Below are 21466 nucleotides of genomic sequence, written 5' to 3'. Positions count from 1 at the left end.
CTGAGCAACATCAGCCATGGTCCTGTGGTCCTGCATCCCAGCATTCCAGACTTTCTGTCATTCTGGATGATGCTTTCAAGCAGTTATGAAGGATAATAGTGTGTGCACTCAGCCTTAGCCACCTCGAGATGGAAACCTGCTCAGAGCAGCAAATTTTCTTGATCCCCACCAAGACACTGAAGGAAGGTCTGGGAACAGGTCTGAATCAACTGAAAGGAGGGAAGGATGATGCAGGGAGCCCCCCTCAACAGGCTCCCTTGCTATTGGAGCCTCCAGGAGCTGAGTCCTGCTGACTTGGGGGAGGTGGTTCTGTGCTCACCCTCTTCGAGTGGACACAGCCCCAGCATGCTGACTCTGCTGGTGCCGTGGCTGACGGCCCCCACATGGTGCAGTGATGCAGCCCAGGACGCTAATGGGCTTTCATTGATTCTGCCAACAAAGCCAGTGAGAATGTCATGTAACATGAAAGAATGCTGGAGCCTAACCTGGCTTACGAGACCCTGGGTGTGTGGGTGGGCACGTGCAGTGAGGGGTCCGAGAAGGGCGTCTTGCAACAGTGATTTAGATATCTTACAGCTAGACAAGCTGGAATGGAACGGACATTCCACAAATCAGAATGACTGTTCTAAAGTACACCTCCGATCCTCAGCTCCCCTCCATGCCCCAATCTGTGTTTTAGTGATAGAACATGGCCTTTATGAGTAGTTCTCAGTTTTAGGAGCAGCGAATGAATCATTCAGGAAGCTTCTTACGATCATATATTTCTAGGTCCCATTCTTACAAGTCCAAAGTGGGCCTAGAAATCTGTATTTTTGCCAGTTTTGCAGTGAAGCTAATGCTGCAGGCCACAGGACACACCCTAAGAGACACTAAGCACAGCCCTTGTGGCTTTCTCCCATATTCCATCTTTTGCTAAGATATGTCTGCATATAGTTTTTGTGGAATTTGTAAGAATTGAGAGCCACTGGTGGAAAACACCTGATCGGCTTTGTTGGGGTGCTCCAGGCAGCATGGACCAGAGGGGAGATAAGGAGGCCCACTCACCCCAGGAGAACCACCCAAGCGGCTGAAACACGGCCCAGGCTATCCCTGTTTACTGTTGGACAGTCTGTTTTCCCTGCCTTTGTATGTCGGGAAGCTCATGAGTCTGGGCTGTCTGCCAACTGGGTCACACTTCAGGAGTCCTCCAGGGTGGGAACTGCCCCCACTTCCCTCCAGGCTGCAGAAGGGAAGTGGTTAATGAAACTGGGACAGGGGGGCCCTGGGAGAGGTGCTTGCAGATGGGGAGGCACCCGGCGGGGAGGACTCACGGCTTGGTCCGCGGATCTTGATGGGCTTACTGCTGGTCATGGACTGGGAGCACGTCTGACACAAGCATTCCTTTCCACTGAAGGTCACCTTGTCTCCAATGGGGAAAGGCTTCCTGTGAGGAGGAAGAAGAAGAAATTCAACACCTCCTCTCCAGAGGGCTCTGTGTCTATAGGTGACTTGACAACAAGTGCTTGAAGATCTCTGGTAGCACATACAGAGAACCAGCTGCATTCATGGGCTGTTCCCAGGGCAGAGCTAAACCACTCAATCAGGATCGGGACTGGAAGGAGATCCAGATGGGCCATTTACATGATTTTTAAACACTGGGCAAATCACAACACTTATTTGAGCTTGCATTTCTCTTCTATACAACGATGGTGGTGGTGGCTTAGTCACAAAGTCATGTCCGACTCTTGTGACCCCATGGACTATAGCCTTGCAGGCTCCTCTGTCCATGGAATTCTCCAGGCAAGAATACTGGAGTGGGTTTCCATTTCCTTCTATACAATAAAGAGGCTAAAAACTCGTCCCAGGGGTGCTTCCTCCTGGAAGGATGTCTTCCCAACTTGACTGATCCCTGTAAGTCAGGAAGAACTCAATCTAATTTGCCTAAACGTCTTCCTTTTACTCCCCAGGACATCCATAGAGAACCTCTTCCTCTGCTCACCTGCCTTTGAACAGTTGGGAGTTCCGCAGCTCAGGAATCTCAAGCTTGTCCTGTCCTGCCTCCCTAACTAAACATAAACTGTTTAGAACCCTCAGCACAGCCAATCCCCTCATGCAGCAGCTCTTGCTCATGTGGTCTAGAATGGCTGTTAGCATGGGTTCTCAGCACACGGCCCCAAGTCTGCTGTGGTTCTACAGCCCTTACATTAGCAACGTGAACAATGGCGGGAGTGCTGGGGAGGGGGAGCTGTGCTCTTGTCACAGCCCAGGCACTCACTGCTGGTAAAAGGACGTGGGTCATGACCTTGAGAAGACACCATCTCCATGCGGCTTCACAAAACCTCCACTTTATGCTATATTGACCCTACTGTGCAAACTTCCAATGGTTCTGGCATTCTAGGACCTAAGGGCTAGGGTTTTAAGGGCTGGATGAAAGAATAAATGCCACTGGATGATATTTTCTTAGGTACTGTGTCATTAGTCTCAATCAAAAACCCCAAGTGGTTAATTACTCTAGCTGGTAACAAAGAGGTGGTTATTTTATGAGAAGAATAATTAATCTATAGATTACTTTCCCTACTAAAAAGTACATACATATACTCCAATAGTCCTTTACTTTGACTTAGAGCAGTCCATTAAATGTTAAAATATTGGTGGACAGGGTTGAGGTTTTCTTTATTTTTTGTCTCCTTAATATGGTATTTGGTATACAGTGGGTCCTTAAGGTACATTTGCTAAGTTAACAAGTGATGAGGATGCTTGGGGTGGGGAGGAGGCAGATGGTGAGCTTTCCATCAACTGTCAAAGGTCTTGAGAATGGAGAGAGTAACATGGAAACATATACTCTACCATATATAAAATAGATAGCCAGTGGGAATTTGCTGTATGACTCAGGGAACTCAAACCAGGGCTCTGTAACAACCTAGAGGGATGGGATGGGGTGGGAGGTGGGAAGGAGGTTCAAGAGTTGGGGGACATAGGTATACCTATGGCTGATTCATGTTGATGTATGGCAGAAACCAACACAATATTGTAAAGTATTTTTTTTTTTTTAAACAGATAGGCAGATTGCCACTGTGGATATTCTATAATATTGGGTATCTTGGTCCCTTTTCTTTTTTTTTTAATTTTAAAATCTTTAATTCTTACATGTGTTCCCAAACATGAACCCCCCTCCCACCTCCCTTCCCATAACATCTCTGTGGGTCATCCCCACGCACCAGCCCCAAGCATGCTGTATCCTGCGTCAGTAAAGTATTATCCTTCAATTAAAAATAAATTGTAAAGTCTTGAAAAGGTGGATGATGAACATTATGATAAAGAAAAGAATAATAAAATCAGACACAATTTGGTACCAGTCACTGAACAGTTTCTGCAAGTGCCATCTCATTTATTTTTCTGAAAACCTAATGAAGTTGGACTGGTTTTGATGCCCATTTTACCAATGAAGCTGAGGCTTACAGAGGTGGGGTCACCTGCCAGGGTCGTGGAGGAAGGCTATAAATAGACATCCCAGGATCACATGTGGCTGAGGATGTGAGTGCCTGAGCCAGACTCGTGGATTCCACACTGAGTCTTGAGAGGCCATGGCACTCAGTGGTTCCTTTGGGGCCTTTTGATGGGAAATAGGAGACTTGAGTGTAGGGGCTCAGATCTTTACTCTGCCTTCATCTTGGGACAAACTAGTGTTTTGTATTAGACCACATCTAACAGACAGGATTCAGCTGCTAAATGTTCAAAACCATTTGCTTGTCAAGTCCTTCCACTCCTGAGATTCCAGGAATGAGAGTGTTCACCCCGAGATCTGCCTGGGAAAGGCCATTTCTCCCCTTCCCCAGGGACCTAGGGAGAGGGTCCCAGCCCTTGCTAGTCACCCACTCACTTGCACAAGCTGCACACGAAGCACTTGGGGTGGTAGGTGCGGCCCAGCGCGGAGATGACCTCGCCCGTGATGAAGTCCCGGCAGCTGTCGCAGCGGGTGCCGTAGAGTTGCTGGTAGTCCTGGGTGCAGATGTACTCCTGGTTCTTAAAGAAGAAGCCCGACTGGGCTAGGCCACAGCCACACACTTGAGAAAACAAGGAGGGGAATAAAGGCAGGTGAGTTCAAGGAAGGGTCTGCGAGCAGGAGGTTCTTGCTGGGGATGAGGCCGGAGGATGACTCAGTTACAAGCAACCAGAGAATGGTGACACATGGGAACTCACGGCCTCTAGGGCCAGTGCTTCTTAAAGGATTGTCTGAAGATGACTTGCATCAGAATCACCTGGCGAACTTCTGGAGATGCAGCTGCGGGGACCTGAATCAGACTCTCTGGGGTTGCAGAGCCTAGGCACCTGCATTTTTAGCACAACTCCCTGGCTGACCCTGATGCGCATTGCTGCTGCTGCTGCTGCTAAGTCGCTTCAGTCGTGTCCGACTCTGTGTGACCCCATAGACGGCAGCCCACCAGGCTCCCCCATCCCTGGGATTCTCTAGGCAAGAACACTGGAGTGGGTTGCGCACTGACACCAGCCATGTTGTACAATCCTCTTAAGATATAGGCTGTGCGGCTCACACAATGCAACACAGCTAGGGATACCATGATTTAATAAAAGAATCATTCAGTTAAAAATTTCCTGAGCATTTCCTATGTGCACGAGTCTGTGCTAGATGAAGACAACTTAGAATGTCAATGGGATATATGATTTGAAGATTATAATCTGTCCACATCATAGTTTATAAGTCTTTTGGGATATCCTGGTGGACAAGATGAAGTAAGGTAGGAGGGATAATAGAAGAGCACGTGGACATAATTATAGGTGTCTGAACTGAATCATGGGGGACCCTCTCCCCCAAAGGACTTAAAAATGTGGGAAATGAGATTTCCCTCTGAGAGTTATGAAATCAACACATAATGGGAAGAGCAGAAAGAGGCTGTTTCCTTCAAGATATCGAATGACTCTCAGGGCCACCAGAACTGCTGAGTATATTGACCCAGTTAAAACAAGGATGGGTCAGCCAGGAAGGGACCAGTCAGCAACAGAGGAAAGCAGCTGGAGAGCTCTTTCAAATCCCCCTTGTTCAGAGTTTGCATTCTCCAAGTGACTGTCTGACAGTTTGACTTTCTACATAGGTTGCCTTTGGGAAGAAGCAGCTGGTCAGGGCAATGTGAACTGATACAACAGAGAGTTACAGCTCTTGTTTATGGTAATAAACAGGCACTTAGCTTTAATACATCGGTTTCCCAAAAATGTAGTTAGCCTGACTCAAGCTTTATCAAGTGTGATCCGTGGTGGGGATCCTTGCACAAGCCTCTAAGTGCAAGGACCTGGCCTGGACTGGGTGACATCACCCCAGTAAATACCCTCTCATCTTTAACAGGCAAAGTTGTTTTCCAAAAGCAGCTTGGTTAAAGGTAGGAGGGACTTCCAGGTGAATGTCAGAAGTATTTCACAAGTGTTTATTTACTCTGCAGGCCAGAGGTAGGATTAAAGGGCCAAGTTGAGGTAGCAGGGCAGCTTCAAAGTGAATTCACATGTCACAGCACCAGGGAAAACAGTCTAGGTCAGTGACAGAATCTACTCTGGAAGTCTGACCACCTGGTCTCTGGTCTTGTCACTGCCACTAACTCTCTGGGTGACAATGACCTTGGCCGTCTGTAATCTGGGGCCTCTGTTCACTGCTATGCAAAAAGCAGAAACTGGACAAAAAATGACCTGAGATTTTCTTCTGATATTGACATCCTGTGAGTCTAGAAGAAGGGGAGCTTTCTTCAGGGCTGACTATGTGCCTAAACATTTAAAACTCTGTATGAGGTACAGCTGGAGGTCCATAGAGACCAGCCCTGTAGGGCTGACGAGTGGAGGCGGTGGTGGTGGAGGTAGCAAGTGGGGAAGGGTCCGTCTTTCATCAGGCTTCATCTTTCATCAGCATTCATGAAAACTCATCACATCAAACAACGCCTGGTCTGGAGGGCAGGCAAGGCCAGAGAACAGGCTGTTCTGGGTGTGCAGGTGGCAGATCGATTGATGGCTGTGGAATTAGTTAGGTCATGGCCTACGACCTCACTGGAAAGAGCTCCTGTTTTTTCCCTTCTTTTCTCTTCTTTGTGTCCCCGGCCAATTCTACTCCCAGAGCCACCTCTCCCAGTGGAGAAAACCAGGAGGCCATACAAAAACTCGGAACAATCAGTTCCTTCATTTCCCCCAAGGAGCTGAAGGAGGAAGTTTTTGGTAGAAAGGATGTAAGAGTTGATAAGAATTCCAGGGTTCCTGGAAATACAGTGGGGAACACGAGGTGGAAGGTAGGCTGGACTAGCTTGACAGATGTGTTCGAGCCTGAGCAGAGGTCTTCATTCAAATAACAGGAAAGGCCATGGGAAGGGTCTGCAGTATGGAAGTGACATGGAATTAATATATCCAGGGCAGTCATTTTGTGAATCAAAAAGTAAGTCTTATAATTAAAAGAAAGATCATACAGTCTGACAATGGGACAGAACATGAGAACTCAGAACTGCTTCAAGAAAATAAAGAATGAAAGCTCACTATAAATAAAATGCCTAGAAGAGGCTTTACACCCAGTCTTACTGTGTTTCAGTGGAAAATGTACTATTTTGAGGGTCACTGGACCTTCCTCCATATTTCTATTCTAGCATTCAGGTGCTGTGTGACTTTGAAAAAGTGACTTCACCTCTCTGGAGTTCAGCTGCCTCATTTGTAAAATGAGGGAGCCATGTGGTAACTGAGGACACATCCAGGTCTAAGAGTCTAGGATTCTGTCATATAATTCTGTTGATTTTCAACTTTTCAAATGAGACAGTTTTACGGACTTTCAAAGTGTTAGAAGGTCCCCTGAGGGGAATTTCATTCATTATTTTAAACATTTAAATTGTGAAATATACATACAGAAAATGTAATAAATATACTACACTGTATACTGTACACTGTAAAGAAGAAACATAAAATACGCCCCCAGGTATCCATTACTGAATTTATGAAACAATATTACCAGCACCTTGGAATCCTGTTCATCACCCTAAGAAGGCCTCCTTTCCACACTCCTATCCCGAATCATGAGTTTATCAATCTCTTTGCTTTTCTTTACAGTTTTACTACCTTTGAGGTATCCACAAACAATATATTGTTTAGTTTTGCCTGTTTATGAATTTTATACAGATAGAATCATATTGCATTAACTCTTCTGTGTAATTTACTGCTTCATTTTCTCAGTGTTATGCTTTTGAAATTCATTCATGTCGATGCACCTAATTGTGGTTCCTTTGTTTTGCTGTGCGTATTGAACTGTGTGACTATATCACAACTGATCTATTCAAACTGTCCTAGATACAACTTCTTTACAAATATCAATACATGATTTACAGATTCTATCTTTCATTCTATGTGTTTACCTTTTACATTCCTGATGATCTATTTTGAAACAAAAAGGTTTAAAATTTTGATGATGTTTAATTTATTTTTCCCCAGTTGCTTTCTTTGTTATCATGTCCAAGAAGGCTTTGCCTTCTAATGTCACGAATATTTGCTTCTATATTTTGTTTGAACAGTTTTGTAGTTTTAGCTCTTACCTTTAGATTTTTGACTCACTTTGACTTAATTTTTGTGTATGGTGTGAAGAAGACTGCAATTTCATTTTTTTTTTGTGTGTACATATGTTCAGTTTTTCTAGCATCAATTGTTGAAGACTATTATTTCCCTATTGAATTATTTTGGTTGTCTTGATAATATTCAGCTGGCCATAACTATAAGACTGTATTTTTAAAAATTAATTAATTAATTTTGGGCTGTGCTAGGTCTTCACTGCTGCTTTCTCTACTTGCGATGAGCAGGGTCTACTCTCTGGGTGCAGTGTGTAGAGGTCTCACTGCAGCAGCTTCTCTTGTGGAGCATAGGCTCCAAGGCATGAGGGCCTCAGTAGTTGCAAGACATGGGCTCTGGAGCACTGGCTATTATAGAGCACTATTGAACAACTGGGCTCTAGAGTATGGGCCCAGTGGCTCCACGGCTTGTGGGATCTTCCCAGATCAGGGATCGAACCCATTTCTCCTGCACTGGCAGACCGATTCTTTACCACCAAGGAAGCCCAAGGCTTTATCTTTGCCTCTCATTTCTACTCTATTGATCTCTATGTCTATCATTGTACCACACTGTTGTGTTTATTGTAGCTTTGCAGTAAGCTTTTAAAGTGGGAAATTTGAGTCTTCCAACTTTGTTCTTCCTTTTAAAGATTATTTTGGTTATTCTATGTCTCTAATTTCACATACATTTTAGAATTAGTTTGACAATTTCTGCAAAAACGCCAGTGGGGATTTTCATAGGGATTACATGTGCTATGAACTGAATAGTGTCCTCCCCTAGATTTGTATGTTGAAGCCCCAAGCCACAACATGATAGTATTTAGATAGGTGGACTTCAGGAGATAATTAGGTTTAGATGAGGCCATAGGATGGGACCTTCATTATGGGATTAGTGCCCTCATTAGAAGAGACACCAGCAAACTTGCTCATTCTCTTTCTCATTCTCATCTTCCCTCCTTCCCTCCCTCCCTCCCAGAAAATGTGAGGACACAGTGAGAACGGACCTGTCAGCAAGACAGGAAGGGAGCTTTCCATAACCTGACTATGCTGACACCATGACCTTGGACTTGCAACCTCCAGAATTGTGAGAAAATACATTACTGCTGTTTATGTCACCCAATCTTTATTTTGCCACGGCAGCCTGAGCTGACTAAGACAGCACTAAGTTCATAGACTGACCTGAGAATATTGCCTTCAAAACAAGATTTCTGATCCATGAACATGGTATATTTTTTCACTTATTCTTTAATATTTTATAGCTTTCAAAGTATAAATTTTATGCCTTCAATAAATTTATTCTTATGTATTTTATTTGATACTATTGTAAAGGGAATTGTTTTCTCAATTTTATTTTCAGATTGTTCATTCTAAGTATATAGAAATACAACTAATTCTGGTAAACTGATCTTGTAACTTGAAATCTGATCAACTAGTTACTTCTAATAGTTTTTTAGTGCATTCCTTAGGATTTGTTATACACAAGATCATGACATGGGCAAATAGAGATATTCTTACTTCATTTTCAATCTGGGTGTCTTTTATTTCATTTTCTTGCCTAACTGACCTACCATGAACTTGCAGTACAACATTAAACAGAAGTGGTAAGAGCAGACTTTTTTTCTTATTAATATTTTTGATCTCAAAGGGAAGCAGTCAGTCAGTCTTTCACTATAAGGATGATGTTAGCTGTTGATTTGCCTTTGTTCTTGAAAGATAGTTTTGCTGAATACATAAATTTTTAGGTACTTCTTTCAATACATAAAGATATTATTTCACTGCTTTCAGATTTCCTTGTTGCTACTAAAAGTTTAGCTGTCAGCTTATTTACCATTCATATGCAGATGTCCTGGCTCTTCTCTCTGGCTACTTTTAAGATGGTTTTTTTTGGGGGGTGGGCGGGGGGTGGGGGGAGGTGATCTGCAGTTTCACTATGATGTGTGTAGGTAGATTTCTTTTATATTTTCCTACTGGGATTTATTAAGTTTCCTAGATTCAAGGATTTGTGTCTTTCAACAGTTCTACATAATTCAAAGATGCTATCTCTTCAAATATTGTCCTCCTACTCATGTTCTCTATTATATCTGTAGAACTCTGATTAGATACATGTCAAACTCTCTCACTATATTCTCCATGTATAAACTTCTCTTTTATTTTTATCACTTTCTTGTATTTCTGGGCTATACATATATACTGCTCTCTTTACTGAATCTTAAAGTTTATTGTCTTTTCAACAACATCTGATCTGCTAATTAATCCATACGCTGAGTTTTAAATTTTAAATACTATACATTTTTATGTCTAAAATGTATATTGTTTCTTTTTCAAATCTGTTGTTGTTATAACGTATTGTCTCTTGTTCATTGTTTTTGCTGGCTTCTCTTACTTGTTTAAATGTATTGAAAGTACTTATTATACAATGTCAGAAAACTTCAATCTATAAAGTCTCCAAGGTTCCCATTCTAATCATTCTGCTGGCTTTCTCTCATTATGATTTGTGTATTTTTTTACTGGAGTTATTCATTATGATAATAATGTTATCTGTAGAAACTCTTTGAGATCTAGAATAAACCTGACCTTTGCCAAGTGTGGGATCACTTTTAAATTGTTTCACTTTTAAAAATGCCAAATGTATAGCATGAAAATAGAATGTAAATCCATATAAAGAGTGGGTACGGTTAGACATTTTGTTACAAGTTTCGCTGTCTTATACCCAGTGCCTAAGTTGGTACAGGAAAGTTTCAGTGCTGTTTCCTTTTCTGGTTTACTTCTCATCCATCCATACATTGGGAATAATCTTTAGTAGGAGGAAATTTAGTTTTACTCAGAGGTCTCCTGTTAGAATCCTATGTTGGTCAGGCTCTAGGCTTTGACTTCTATTCTCTATGATCCATGTAACCATCAAGGTAAAAGCTCAAGGTCTTCAAGATTTAGCGTAAAACATGAGGATTGAATCTGGCATTAGCAGTCACATCAGGATTTCTGCTTTTATTTTATTTTTTACCTCTGCAGATTCCTTCCTTTCACGTCAGCACAGCTGTGCATTTTAAAAGGGTTCTAAAAGAAATTCATAGAAATTTAGGGTTATTTAAATTTGGAAAACTCAGCAGTGGCCACAGGACTGGAAAAGGTCAGTTTTCATTCCAATCCCAAAGAAAGGCAATGCAAAAGAATGCTCAAACTACTGCACAATTGCACTCATCTCACATGCTAGTAAAGTAATGCTCAAAATTCTCCAAGCCAGACTTCAGCTATATGTGAACCGTGAACTTCCTGATGTTCAAGCTGGTTTTAGAAAAGGCAGAGGAACCAGAGATCAAATTGCCAACATCCGCTGGATCATGGAAAAAGCAAGAGAGTTCCAGAAAAACATCTATTTCTGCTTTATTGACTATGCCAAAGCCTTTGACTGTGTGGATCACAATAAACTGTGGAAAATTCTGAAAGAGATGGGAATACCAGACCACCTGACCTGCCTCTTGAGAAACCTGTATGCAGGTCAGGAAGCAACAGTTAGAAGTGGACATGGAACAACAGACTGGTTCCAAATAGGAAAAGGAGTACGTCAAGGCTGTATATTGCCACCCTGCTTATTTAACTTCTATGCAGAGTACATCATGAGAAACGCTGGACTGGAAGAAACACAAGGTGGAATCAAGATTGGCGGGAGAAATATCAATAACCTCAGATATGCAGATGACACCACCCTTACGGCAGAAAGTGAAGAGGAACTAAAAAGCCTCTTGATGAAAGTGAAAGTGGAGAGTAAAAAAGTTGGCTTGGAGCTCAACATTCAGAAAATGAAGATCATGGCATCCGGTCCCATCACTTCATGGGAAATAGATGGGGAAACAGTGGAAACAGTGTCAGACTATTTTTTGGGCTCCAAAATCACTGCAGATGGTAATTGCAGCCATGAAATTAAAAGATGCTTACTCCTTGGAAGAAAAGTTATAACCAACCTAGATAGCATATTCAAAAGCAGAGACATTACTTTGCCGACTAAGGTCCATCTAGTCAAGGCTATGGTTTTTCCATTGGTCATGTACGGATGTGAGAGTTGGACTGTGAAGAAGGCTGAGTGCTGAAGAATTGATGCGTTTGAACTGTGGTGTTGGAGAAGACTCTTGAGAGTCCCTTGGACTGCAGGGAGATCCAAAGAGTCCATTCTAAAGGAGATCAGCCCTGGGATTTCTTTGGAAGGAATGATGCTAAAGCTGAAGCTCCAGTACTTTGGCCACCTCATGCGAAAAGTTGACTCATTGGAAAAGACCCTGATGCTGGAAGGGATTGGGGGCAGGAGGAGAAGGGGATGACAGAGGATGAGATGGCTGGATGGCATCACGGACTCGATGGACGTGAGTCTGAGTGAACTCCGGGAGCTGGTGATGGACAGGGAGGCCTGGCGTGCTGCAATTCATGGGGTAGCAAAGAGTCGGACACGACTGAGTGACTGAACTGAACTGAGAAAACTAATCCTTATACCATTTACTACTGGAAACAAAAATACTCTCCAAGTAAAGCTGACATTGAAAATATTCAGAAAAATGATAAATTTTTTGGTCTTAAAATCTCCCTTAAAAGATTTTCTATTATCTCCCTATGGTAGACTGTCAAAATGGCCAAATTCTTCATTTCTCTGTATTCACATCATTGAAATCTCATGTTGCAGCTCCTCCCACAAAAGTCAAAGTTTATTTCTCTACGATCTTGAATCTGGGTTGGCCATTTGACTTGTTTTGGTCAATGGGACATTAACAAGTATAACACAAGGTGAGGCGCAAAATGGTCTTGCTTACTAAAGCCTGCTCTTTTGTCGCATTTGGAACTCAAAGACTACCATGCAAATGAGTCCAAGCCAGTCTGCTGGAGGATGAGAAGCCATATGGAGGTACTCAGGTCAACAGCCTGCCAACCACTGCCAGCTGACCCATCATATCATTATAATCAGGTGAGGAGAGATAAGCAGAGCCAAGTCAGATTGGAATAACTGCCCAGCGAACCCAGAGAAACATGAGCTAAATAAAAGATTGTTTTAAACTATTAAATTTCGGCTTAAAGCAAAAGGAGAAACACAATCTCTTAAGAATATAACTGTAGATTCATAGCTCAAACCTCCTTATAACAATTTTATTGTCACTACTCTTTGTCCTGTCTCAGTTTCTGGGGATGTAAAAATGGTCACACAGCAAGATACTCTCTCAGGTCAACTAGTACTAAAGGGGTTTGCCAATTCTCAATATAAAATACAAACCACATAGAACTTTGCCAAGATGGAGTAGAAGGACAAGAGCTCACCTTCTCATGAAAATACCAAGATCACAACTAACTGTTGAACAACTACCAACAAAAAACCATTGGAACCTATCAAAAAAGATACCCTATATCCAAAGAAAAGAAGAAGTCACATCAGGATGGTAGGAGAGGAACAATCATGATCAAATCAAACCCCACAGTCCCTGGGTGGGTGAATCACAAACTGAAAAACAATTATATCACAGAGTTTCTCTCACAGAAGTGAAAGTTCTGAGCCCCACATCAGGATCCCTAGCCTGGAGGTCTGGCATCAGGAAGAGGAGCTCACAGAGCATCTTTTTTTTTTTTTCTTTTTTTTCCAAATCATCAGTTTAATTTCATGAACTAGTCACATGTGACACATTGCCAGACATCATTACAATTTTTAGCAAATTACACTGAACCACACTTTTTTTTCTAGATGACCATTAAAAAAATTTTTTATTTTATATGTAGATAGAGTTAACATCTATCCTTCTGAAACTCTTCAATATACCACACTAACAAACTGGAGAGTAAAAACCTTATGATTACCTAGTAGCTGCAGAAAAATCTTTTGATAAAATTCAACACTCATTTGTGATAAAAACTCTCCAGAAAGTGGGCATGGGGTAGCCTCCCTCAGCACAGTAAAGGCCATATATGGCAAATGTACAATTAACATCATATTCAACAGTGAGAAGCTGAAGGCACTTCCTCTAAGACCAGGACTAAGACAAGGATGTCAGCTGGTCACCTTGATTCAATACAGTTTCGGAAGTCCTAGCCATGGCAATCAGAGAAGAAAAAGAAGTAAAAAGAATCCAGATTGGAAAAGAAGAAATAAAACTGTCACTGTTGCAGATGACATGATACTATACACAGAAAATCCTAAAGATGCTACCAGAAAGCTATCAATACTATAGCTCATCAGTGAATTTGGTCAAGTTTTAGGATACAAAATTAATATGCAGAAATATGCATTCTTATACATTAACAATGAAAGATCAGAAAGAGAAATTAAAGAAATAATTCAATTTACCATCACATCAAAAAGAATAAAATACCAAGAAATATACCTACCTCAGGGGACAGAAGAACTGCTTTTTGAAAGCTGTAAGAAGCTGAGGAAAAAAATCAAAGATGACACAAACAGATGGAAAGATATACCATATTCTTGGATTGGAAGAATCAATATTGTCAAAATGACTATACTACCCAAGGCAACCTACAGATTCAAGGCAATCCCTACTGAATTACCAATGACGTTGTTCACAGAACTAGAAGAGAAAAATCTTAAAACTTGTATGGAGACACAAAAGACTCCTAATAGCCAAAGCAATCTTAAGAAAGAAAAATGGAACTGAAAGAATCAGGCTCTGTGACTTCAGACTACATTACAAAGTTACAGTCACCAAGAGAGTATGGTACTGGCACAAAAATAGAAATACAGATAAATGGAACAGGATAAAAAACCAGAAATAAACCCATGCAGCTATGGTCAGTTAACTTATGACAAATTGACTATACAATATTGGAAAGACAATCTCTTTAACAAATGGTACTGTGAAAACTGGACAGCTACATTTAAAAAGTGAAATTAGATCATTCTTTAACACAATACACAAAAATAAGCTCAAAATGGATGAGAGACTTAAATGTGAGACTGGACACTATAAAACTTTTAGAGGAAAATATAGGCAGAACATTCTGACATGAATCATAGCACTATCTTTTCCAATCCATCTCCCAGAATAATGGAAATAAAAACCAAAATAAACAAATGGAACCTACTTAAACTCAAAAGTTTTTGTAGAGCAAAGGAAGACCACAAACAAAACAAAAAGACAACTCACAGATTGGGAGAAAATGTTTGCAAATGATGTGGCTGACAAAGCATTAGCCTCTAAAATTTACAAATAGCTCATGATGCATAACAGCATCAAAACAAACAACTCAACCAAAAAATGGGCAGAAGACCTAAATAGACATTTCTCCAAAGAAGACATACAGATGGTCAAGAGGCACATGAAAAGATGTTCAACATGTCTAATTAGAGAAATGCAAATCAAAACTACAATATGATATCACCTTACACCAGTCAGAATGGCCATCATCAAAAAAAAAAAAAATCCACAGACAATAAATGCTAGAGAGTGTGTGGAGAGAAAGGAGCCCTGCTACACTGTTGGTGGGAATGTAAATTGGGACAGTCATCATGGAGAACAGAATGGAATTTTTTAGCTTTGTTTTTTCCTTAAAAAACTAAAAATAGAGCTACCATATGACTCTGAAATCCCACTCCCAGGCATATATCCAGAGCAAAACGTGATCCGAAAGGATACATGCACCCCAGTGTTCATCGCAGTGCTGTTTACAATAGCCAAGACATGGATGCAACCTAAATGTCCATCAACAGGGGCATGGATTAAGAAGATCTGGTACATATGTATAATGGAAATCACTTAACCATTAAAAAGAATGAAATAATGCCATTTATGGCAACATGGATGGACCTAGAGATCGTCATAGTGAGTGAAGTGAGTCAGACAGAGAGGGAGAAATATTATATGACATCTCTTATATGTGGAATCTAAAACGAAATGATACAAATGAACTTACTTACAAAACAGGAGGAGAACCAGACTTGGAAAATGAACTTATAGCTGCCAGGGGGAGGGATGGGGGAAGGGATAGTTGGAGAGTTCTGGATGGACATATGTACACTGCTATGTTTAAAATAGATAGCTGACAAGTGTAGTGACCTAGATGGGAGGTGAGTTTGGGCGAGAATGGCTACATGTGTATGTATGATTGGGTCCTTTCGCTATTCACTTACAATTGTCACAACATTATTTGTTAATGGACTATACCCCGATACAAAATAAACAGTTTTTTTTTAAAAAGGAAGCAAGGAAAAAAATATTGTCAAATGACTACACTACCCAAGGTAATCTACAGATTCAATGCAATCCCTATTAAATCACCAATGGCATTTTCCACAGAACTAGAACAAAAAGATTTAAAATTTGTATGGAAACACAAAAGACACCAGAGAGCTAAAGCAATCTTGAGAAAGAAAAATGGAGTTGGAGGAATCAGGCTCAGACTTCAGACTATACTATAAAGCTATAGTCATAAAAACAATATAGTGCTGGCACAAAATCAGAAATAAAGATCAGTAGAACAGGGTAGAATGTCCAGAGATAAACCCATGTACCTATGGTCACCTAATCTAAGAAAAAGGAGGCAAAAATTTACAATGGATAAAAGATAGTCTCTTCAAAAAATGTTGCTTGGAAAACTGGACAGCTACATGTAAAAGAATGAAATTAGAATAGTCCCTAACACCATACACAAAAATAAACTCAAAATGGATTAAAGACCTAAATGTAATGTTGGGTACTATAAAACTCTTAGAGGAAAACATAGGCAGAACACTTTCTGTCATAAATTGCAGTAATATCTTTTTCAATCCACCTCCTAATGAAAATAAGAACAAAAATACACAAATGAGACCTAATTAAACATAAAAGCTTTTGAGCAGCAAAGGAAGCCATAAGCAAAATGAAAAGACAATGCTCAGAATAGGAGAAAATATTTGCAAATGAAGCAACGAATAAGTGATTATTCTCAAAAATACACAAACAGCTCATGTAGCCCAATATCAAAAAAACAATCAAATAAAAAAATATGGGTGGAAGAGCTAAACAGACATTTCTCCAACAGCACTAATTATCACAGAAGTGCAAATCTAAACTATAATGAGGTATCACCTCATACTGGTTAGAATTGCCATTATCAAAAAATCTACAAGCAATAAATACTGGGGAGGGTGTGGAGAAAAGGGAACCCACTACTCTGTTGGTTGGAATGTAAATTAGTGTAGCCACTGTGGAAAACAATATGGAGGTTTCTTTAAAAAATTAAAAATAGAACTACTCTATGATCCAGCAACCCCAATCTTGGGCATATATCCAGAGGAAACTATAATTCAAAAAGATACATGTGCCCCAATGTTCCCTGCAGCGCTATTTACAATAGCCAGGATTGGAAGCAACCTAAATATCCATTAACAGAGGAAACAAAAAAGAAGTGGTAATAGATACAGTAGACTATTACTCAGCCGCTAAAAAGGAGCAGATAATGCCGTTTGTAGCAACATGGATGGACCTGAAGATTATCATACTAAGTGAAGTAAGTCAGGCAGAGAAAGACAAATGTCATATAGTACCACTTCCACGCAGAATCTAAAAAAATAATACAAATGCACTTTTTTATAAAACTGAAACAGACTCACAGCCTTAGAAAACAAACTCATGGTTACCAGAGGGGAAAGGTTGGGGGACGGGGATGAATTTGGAATTGACATATACACATTATTTTGAGTTCGGAATTGACATATACACACTACTATATTTAAAATAGATGACCAACAAGGACCTACTGTATATCACAGGGAACTCTACCCTATACTCTATTACAATCTAAATGGGAAAAGGCTTTGAAAAAGAAGATATATATATAACCGAAGTACTTTGCTTACACTTGAACCTAATAAAACATTGTAAATCAACTATACTCCAATACAAACTAAAAATTAAAAAAGGAAACCATATAATTAAAATATATTCCATATAAGCTTCCATAGATAAATTAGGCACTATGTAGATGAGATTTATTAGCTCAGTGAAGAGTCCAGTTAGATCCTGGGGAAAGAAATCTGGGACTTTACTTGATGGCAGAGGAAGTCAATCTCAGATGCACGAGGCTGAGGTTAGTAGCAGGTACTAAAATGAAAAGATCTGGTGGTTTCAGCTGACCTTAAATTCAATATATATCAGTGGTGTGAAGCGGTTCCACAGGAAGTTAATTTAGTATTAGTCACATTGAAGAAATGTAGTCCCTGCTGTATTTGGCAGACCTTGAGAAATGTGGTCTGTTATGAGCTTTATGCTTTAGGAATGATAGTGACAAACTGGAAAGAATCAGGGAGGAAGACTCTAGGATGATTACACAAGTTGGAATCAGTTCAGATGAAGCCCAGTTTAAGGACCTGCAATATAATTGGGTGTGGGAGAGACCTGACTACAGGCATTGTAGGGCAGCCACGGGGAAAAGCAATCACAAAGAGCTCATAAAACCCCATGAAGACAAATCTAAAGCCAGCAAGGGGAAGTTACGGCTTAGAGGTCAAACGTGCTCTAAACCCAAAGGACAATCCAATATCAGAATGGCTTCTCTGTGGAACAAGAAGCCTGGAAGAGAAGTTCAGGAAGTGGAGGCTGGAGTGGCGTTAGTCAGGGACACGGGGGAGGGAGGGTGGCCTGGTTTGAGAGGGCCCACAAGGCTCCTTCAGCCCAGTTCCTGCCATAGTGAGCCTTCTTTGGGAATGCTTAGCTCGCTTGAGCAAAGGTTTAATAAATTATCCATGGGTAAGCTGTCACAATTAGAGGTTACCCAGCATCCGTCTGCTCCCAAATTACAAAACTTACTGAAGTTAAGATGTATCTTCTCCCTTGTTAAACCTAACCGCTGAGGACTCTCACCCTATCTCAGAGCCATGCCAAATTTTAGCCATGACAGTTTTGCCCTTTCATTGGCTCTCAAATTGATTTATAGGCACAAACCAGGAGTCTTCTCAAATGTGTAAAGTAAGCTTGCAGGATTGCCATTTTCCTTCTGGGTCAGCACTTCCACTCCAGGGTCTCCAGGCTCCCTCTCCCACCTTGTATCCCACCACACCCCTTACTCTACCCTCTGTCTCATGCCACGCTGCTGAAGAGAGAATTCTTATAACCAGCTTAAGGAGGATCTTTTTCGGCCTTTGTAGGTATCTTAACTGCCTATGTTTGTTTGTTCTGCCTGCCCTGTGGCATGTCCTGGGGTGAGAGTATGGCCAGGAATCTGAGAAGGGAGTTGGGAGACTGTGCCTCTTACCTTGACAGGTGAAGCATCTGATGTGGAAGTGGTTATTGTGGACACGAACCACCTCCCCTTTGCAGGTGTCTCCACATCGGTAGCACTGGATGACATTGGAGCTGCCCCGGGGACTGTAAGGATTCTGCTGATATGGAACTGTAGAAAGAAACAAAGAGGTCACCATCCAGAAGGCTCTTTTTCTTTAAAAAGTCTGCCATAACACACGATTATAATATTAACTGGCAGAAAAAGCAGAAAGGGTGAGCATGATTAGCAAAATACCTTTAATACATCATTAGGCTGAGTATGCCAAGCTAAGACATCTTTAAAAGGTGAGTGGTATTAAGACAAGAGTTTATAAATCTACTTAAGCAGGCAGAGACTCCTGAGTGAACATAACCTTTTCTTGCAATAATAGAGCCCAAATTCACAAATGAAAAATAAAAGAGGAAGTAGAGTATGGCAAGACAAATGATCCGGAAATACTGTTTCTTGGGAGATCTCTGGATCACTACCAAGCCCCAAAGGGAATTCAGGTCTTGCCATTGACTCATGGGTCTTGAGGAAAGGGGTGGCTGACTGCCTCCAACTAGCCTTTCTGTTGACAAGTTCCAGCTCCTCTCTGCCTCTCAGTTTACATGTCTATGAAATGAGGATGCTCAATAGCGGCTGACTTTCTGAAAAAAAGGCACTCGAGTTGGAAGGAGGTTGATGACGTGACTTACCTTACAACTGCCTTTGAATAGCACTTTCCATAACATTGAGAACACTGTCAAATGTGTGTGGTTGGGGGAAAGAGCTGGTGGAGACTATAAAGGGGCTGAAGTCACTGGGATGACAGTGCTATGGTCAGCATTTGACGATACTGTAACCTACACTTGCCTTTTGCTTAGACTTTCTCATAGCTTCTTTTCTAGATTTTCTTTCCCTGGAATATACTTTGCATGACCGTTCTATAAACTGGTCATCTAGTATTTTATAATAGTAGGTGCCTGTCTAGAAGTTTCAGGGTCAGAAGGGATATTAATAGCTGTCTGGTCCAACCTCTATATATAAACTGTTGAGACAACCTTGGCAGTGAGGAACCCAATCTTCTCTTTTGGAGGAAGCCCCTAGGGGTCCTGGGGAGAGAATCACTCAATTCCTCAGTTCTTACTCAAGGCTGAAGTAATTGTCCACAAATTTATGCTCATATCCTATTAGGAGAAGGCCCACTCTTGTCCTAATTATAAGGATGACTGGAGGGGAATTGGTGTCCATCATTTAGACATGTAGACTTTCTGGTTAAACTCTGAATAAGCATAAGTTAAAACTGTACTCAAATTTTTAACTGCCAAGGAACCTAAAGAACACCTAGATCAAGGGTTCTTGACCTAGTGTGGTAACTGTTATGTCTGTTTATTGAAATTTGAGTCTTTTATTCTTGGCACATGGAGGACTACACACAGTGTCTTGCTTGACAATGAAATGTGAATGAAAATTGTGTGTCACTTCCAATTGGAAGCCCTAGGAGCCAGTATGGGATCTGCCATATTGCCTTTTCCATAGCCCAGCGACCAGTGATATCCCAGATGGTGTACAGGACGCATCAGCTTGGATTGCTGATGGAGAAGTCCTGCAGCAGAACTCTAAGCTGACCCAGGATGAACGTCGATCATGAGCAAGGAGGAATTTTTGTCATCATAGCCTCTAAGGCTTTTTTTTTTTTAAACTACAGCATACCCTGATACACCTGATAACTAATATTTCTAATGAAACATGAAATTTTGTGTTATACACATTATACTATAGTTTTCTTCAGATTCTCAAAGATGATCTCCACAACTGATCTCATGTTCCTTACACCTTTTGAAGATAAGGAACAGAAATGCCGGACTTTCAATTACCTCCCACATCTTGAACCATAAGTGCACTGAAGGGCAAAAAGCTGGTGGATTACCCCTGAAATTGCTAATACTGACAACTTTTATCTGAGGTGGGAGAATAATATCTTTCCTACAGTCTTTTTCTCAAGAAGTTCATGCCCTTTATTTAACATTTCTTCCTCCTGTCTTAAATTTAAGACAAAAAGTTAAATGAGTTATCTAGTTAACTAAATCATTAATTAACTCAGAAAATGAGTTAATACATGTAAAGCATTACAAAAGTTCATAAAGTATTCCACAAATATATTTCAGGGCTCCACTGGTATCTTGACCATCACATCCTCCCCAGAGCTCAGAGCAATCCTTTCCCACTCCCAAAAGATCCACAAACATTCTCCTTGGTCTTATTATTATTATTTTGCTTCTTTTTCTAATTCCTGCTCAGTGTCCCCTGAAAAATATTTCATTCTCCCATCTCCCCCAAATTTGTGAGAAAAATATAGATTCTGTTTATATGAGCAATGTAATGATCTACTATTGCTGAGGGAAATAAAACTGTGAGTCTGAAAATAAAATAAGAAAAATAGTATAATCACCACCATCAATGATGAGAGCTCTTGAAAGGATCAAAAATCACTCCAGAATCATTACACAAATTTCATCTACCTCTTCTCTGTTGTTTTAAATTTTTTATCTATTTTTTTCATAGTCAACAAAAGAGTCCAAAATGTAGTACTTGGGTGCAATCTCAAAAATGACACAATGATCTAGGTTTGTTTCCAAGGCAAACCATTCAATATTACAGTAATCCAAATCTATGCCCCAACCACTAATGCTGGAGAAGATGAACTTCAATGGTTT

At 40.8% G+C, this 21466-nt stretch overlaps 1 protein-coding gene across 1 annotated transcript in view; it reads right to left on the bottom strand.

The window, feature by feature from the left end:
• Positions 1-18924, bottom strand: part of ABLIM3 (actin binding LIM protein family member 3) — an 87595-nt gene extending 68671 nt beyond the window's left edge. Inside the window, exons 1-3 of the mRNA XM_068981118.1 lie at positions 18759-18924; positions 3860-4043; positions 1311-1423 (exon numbers count right to left, since the gene is read on the bottom strand). Of these exons, the coding sequence (XP_068837219.1) occupies positions 1311-1423; positions 3860-4043; positions 18759-18924 (463 nt within the window). The remainder of the gene's footprint in view (positions 1-1310; positions 1424-3859; positions 4044-18758) is intronic.
• Positions 18925-21466: the final 2542 nt, after the last annotated feature.

This window comes from Capricornis sumatraensis, chromosome 9, assembly GCF_032405125.1.
Source record: "Capricornis sumatraensis isolate serow.1 chromosome 9, serow.2, whole genome shotgun sequence".
Classification (NCBI taxonomy): domain Eukaryota; kingdom Metazoa; phylum Chordata; class Mammalia; order Artiodactyla; family Bovidae; genus Capricornis; species Capricornis sumatraensis.
This window is presented reverse-complemented; position numbering and strand designations above follow the sequence as displayed.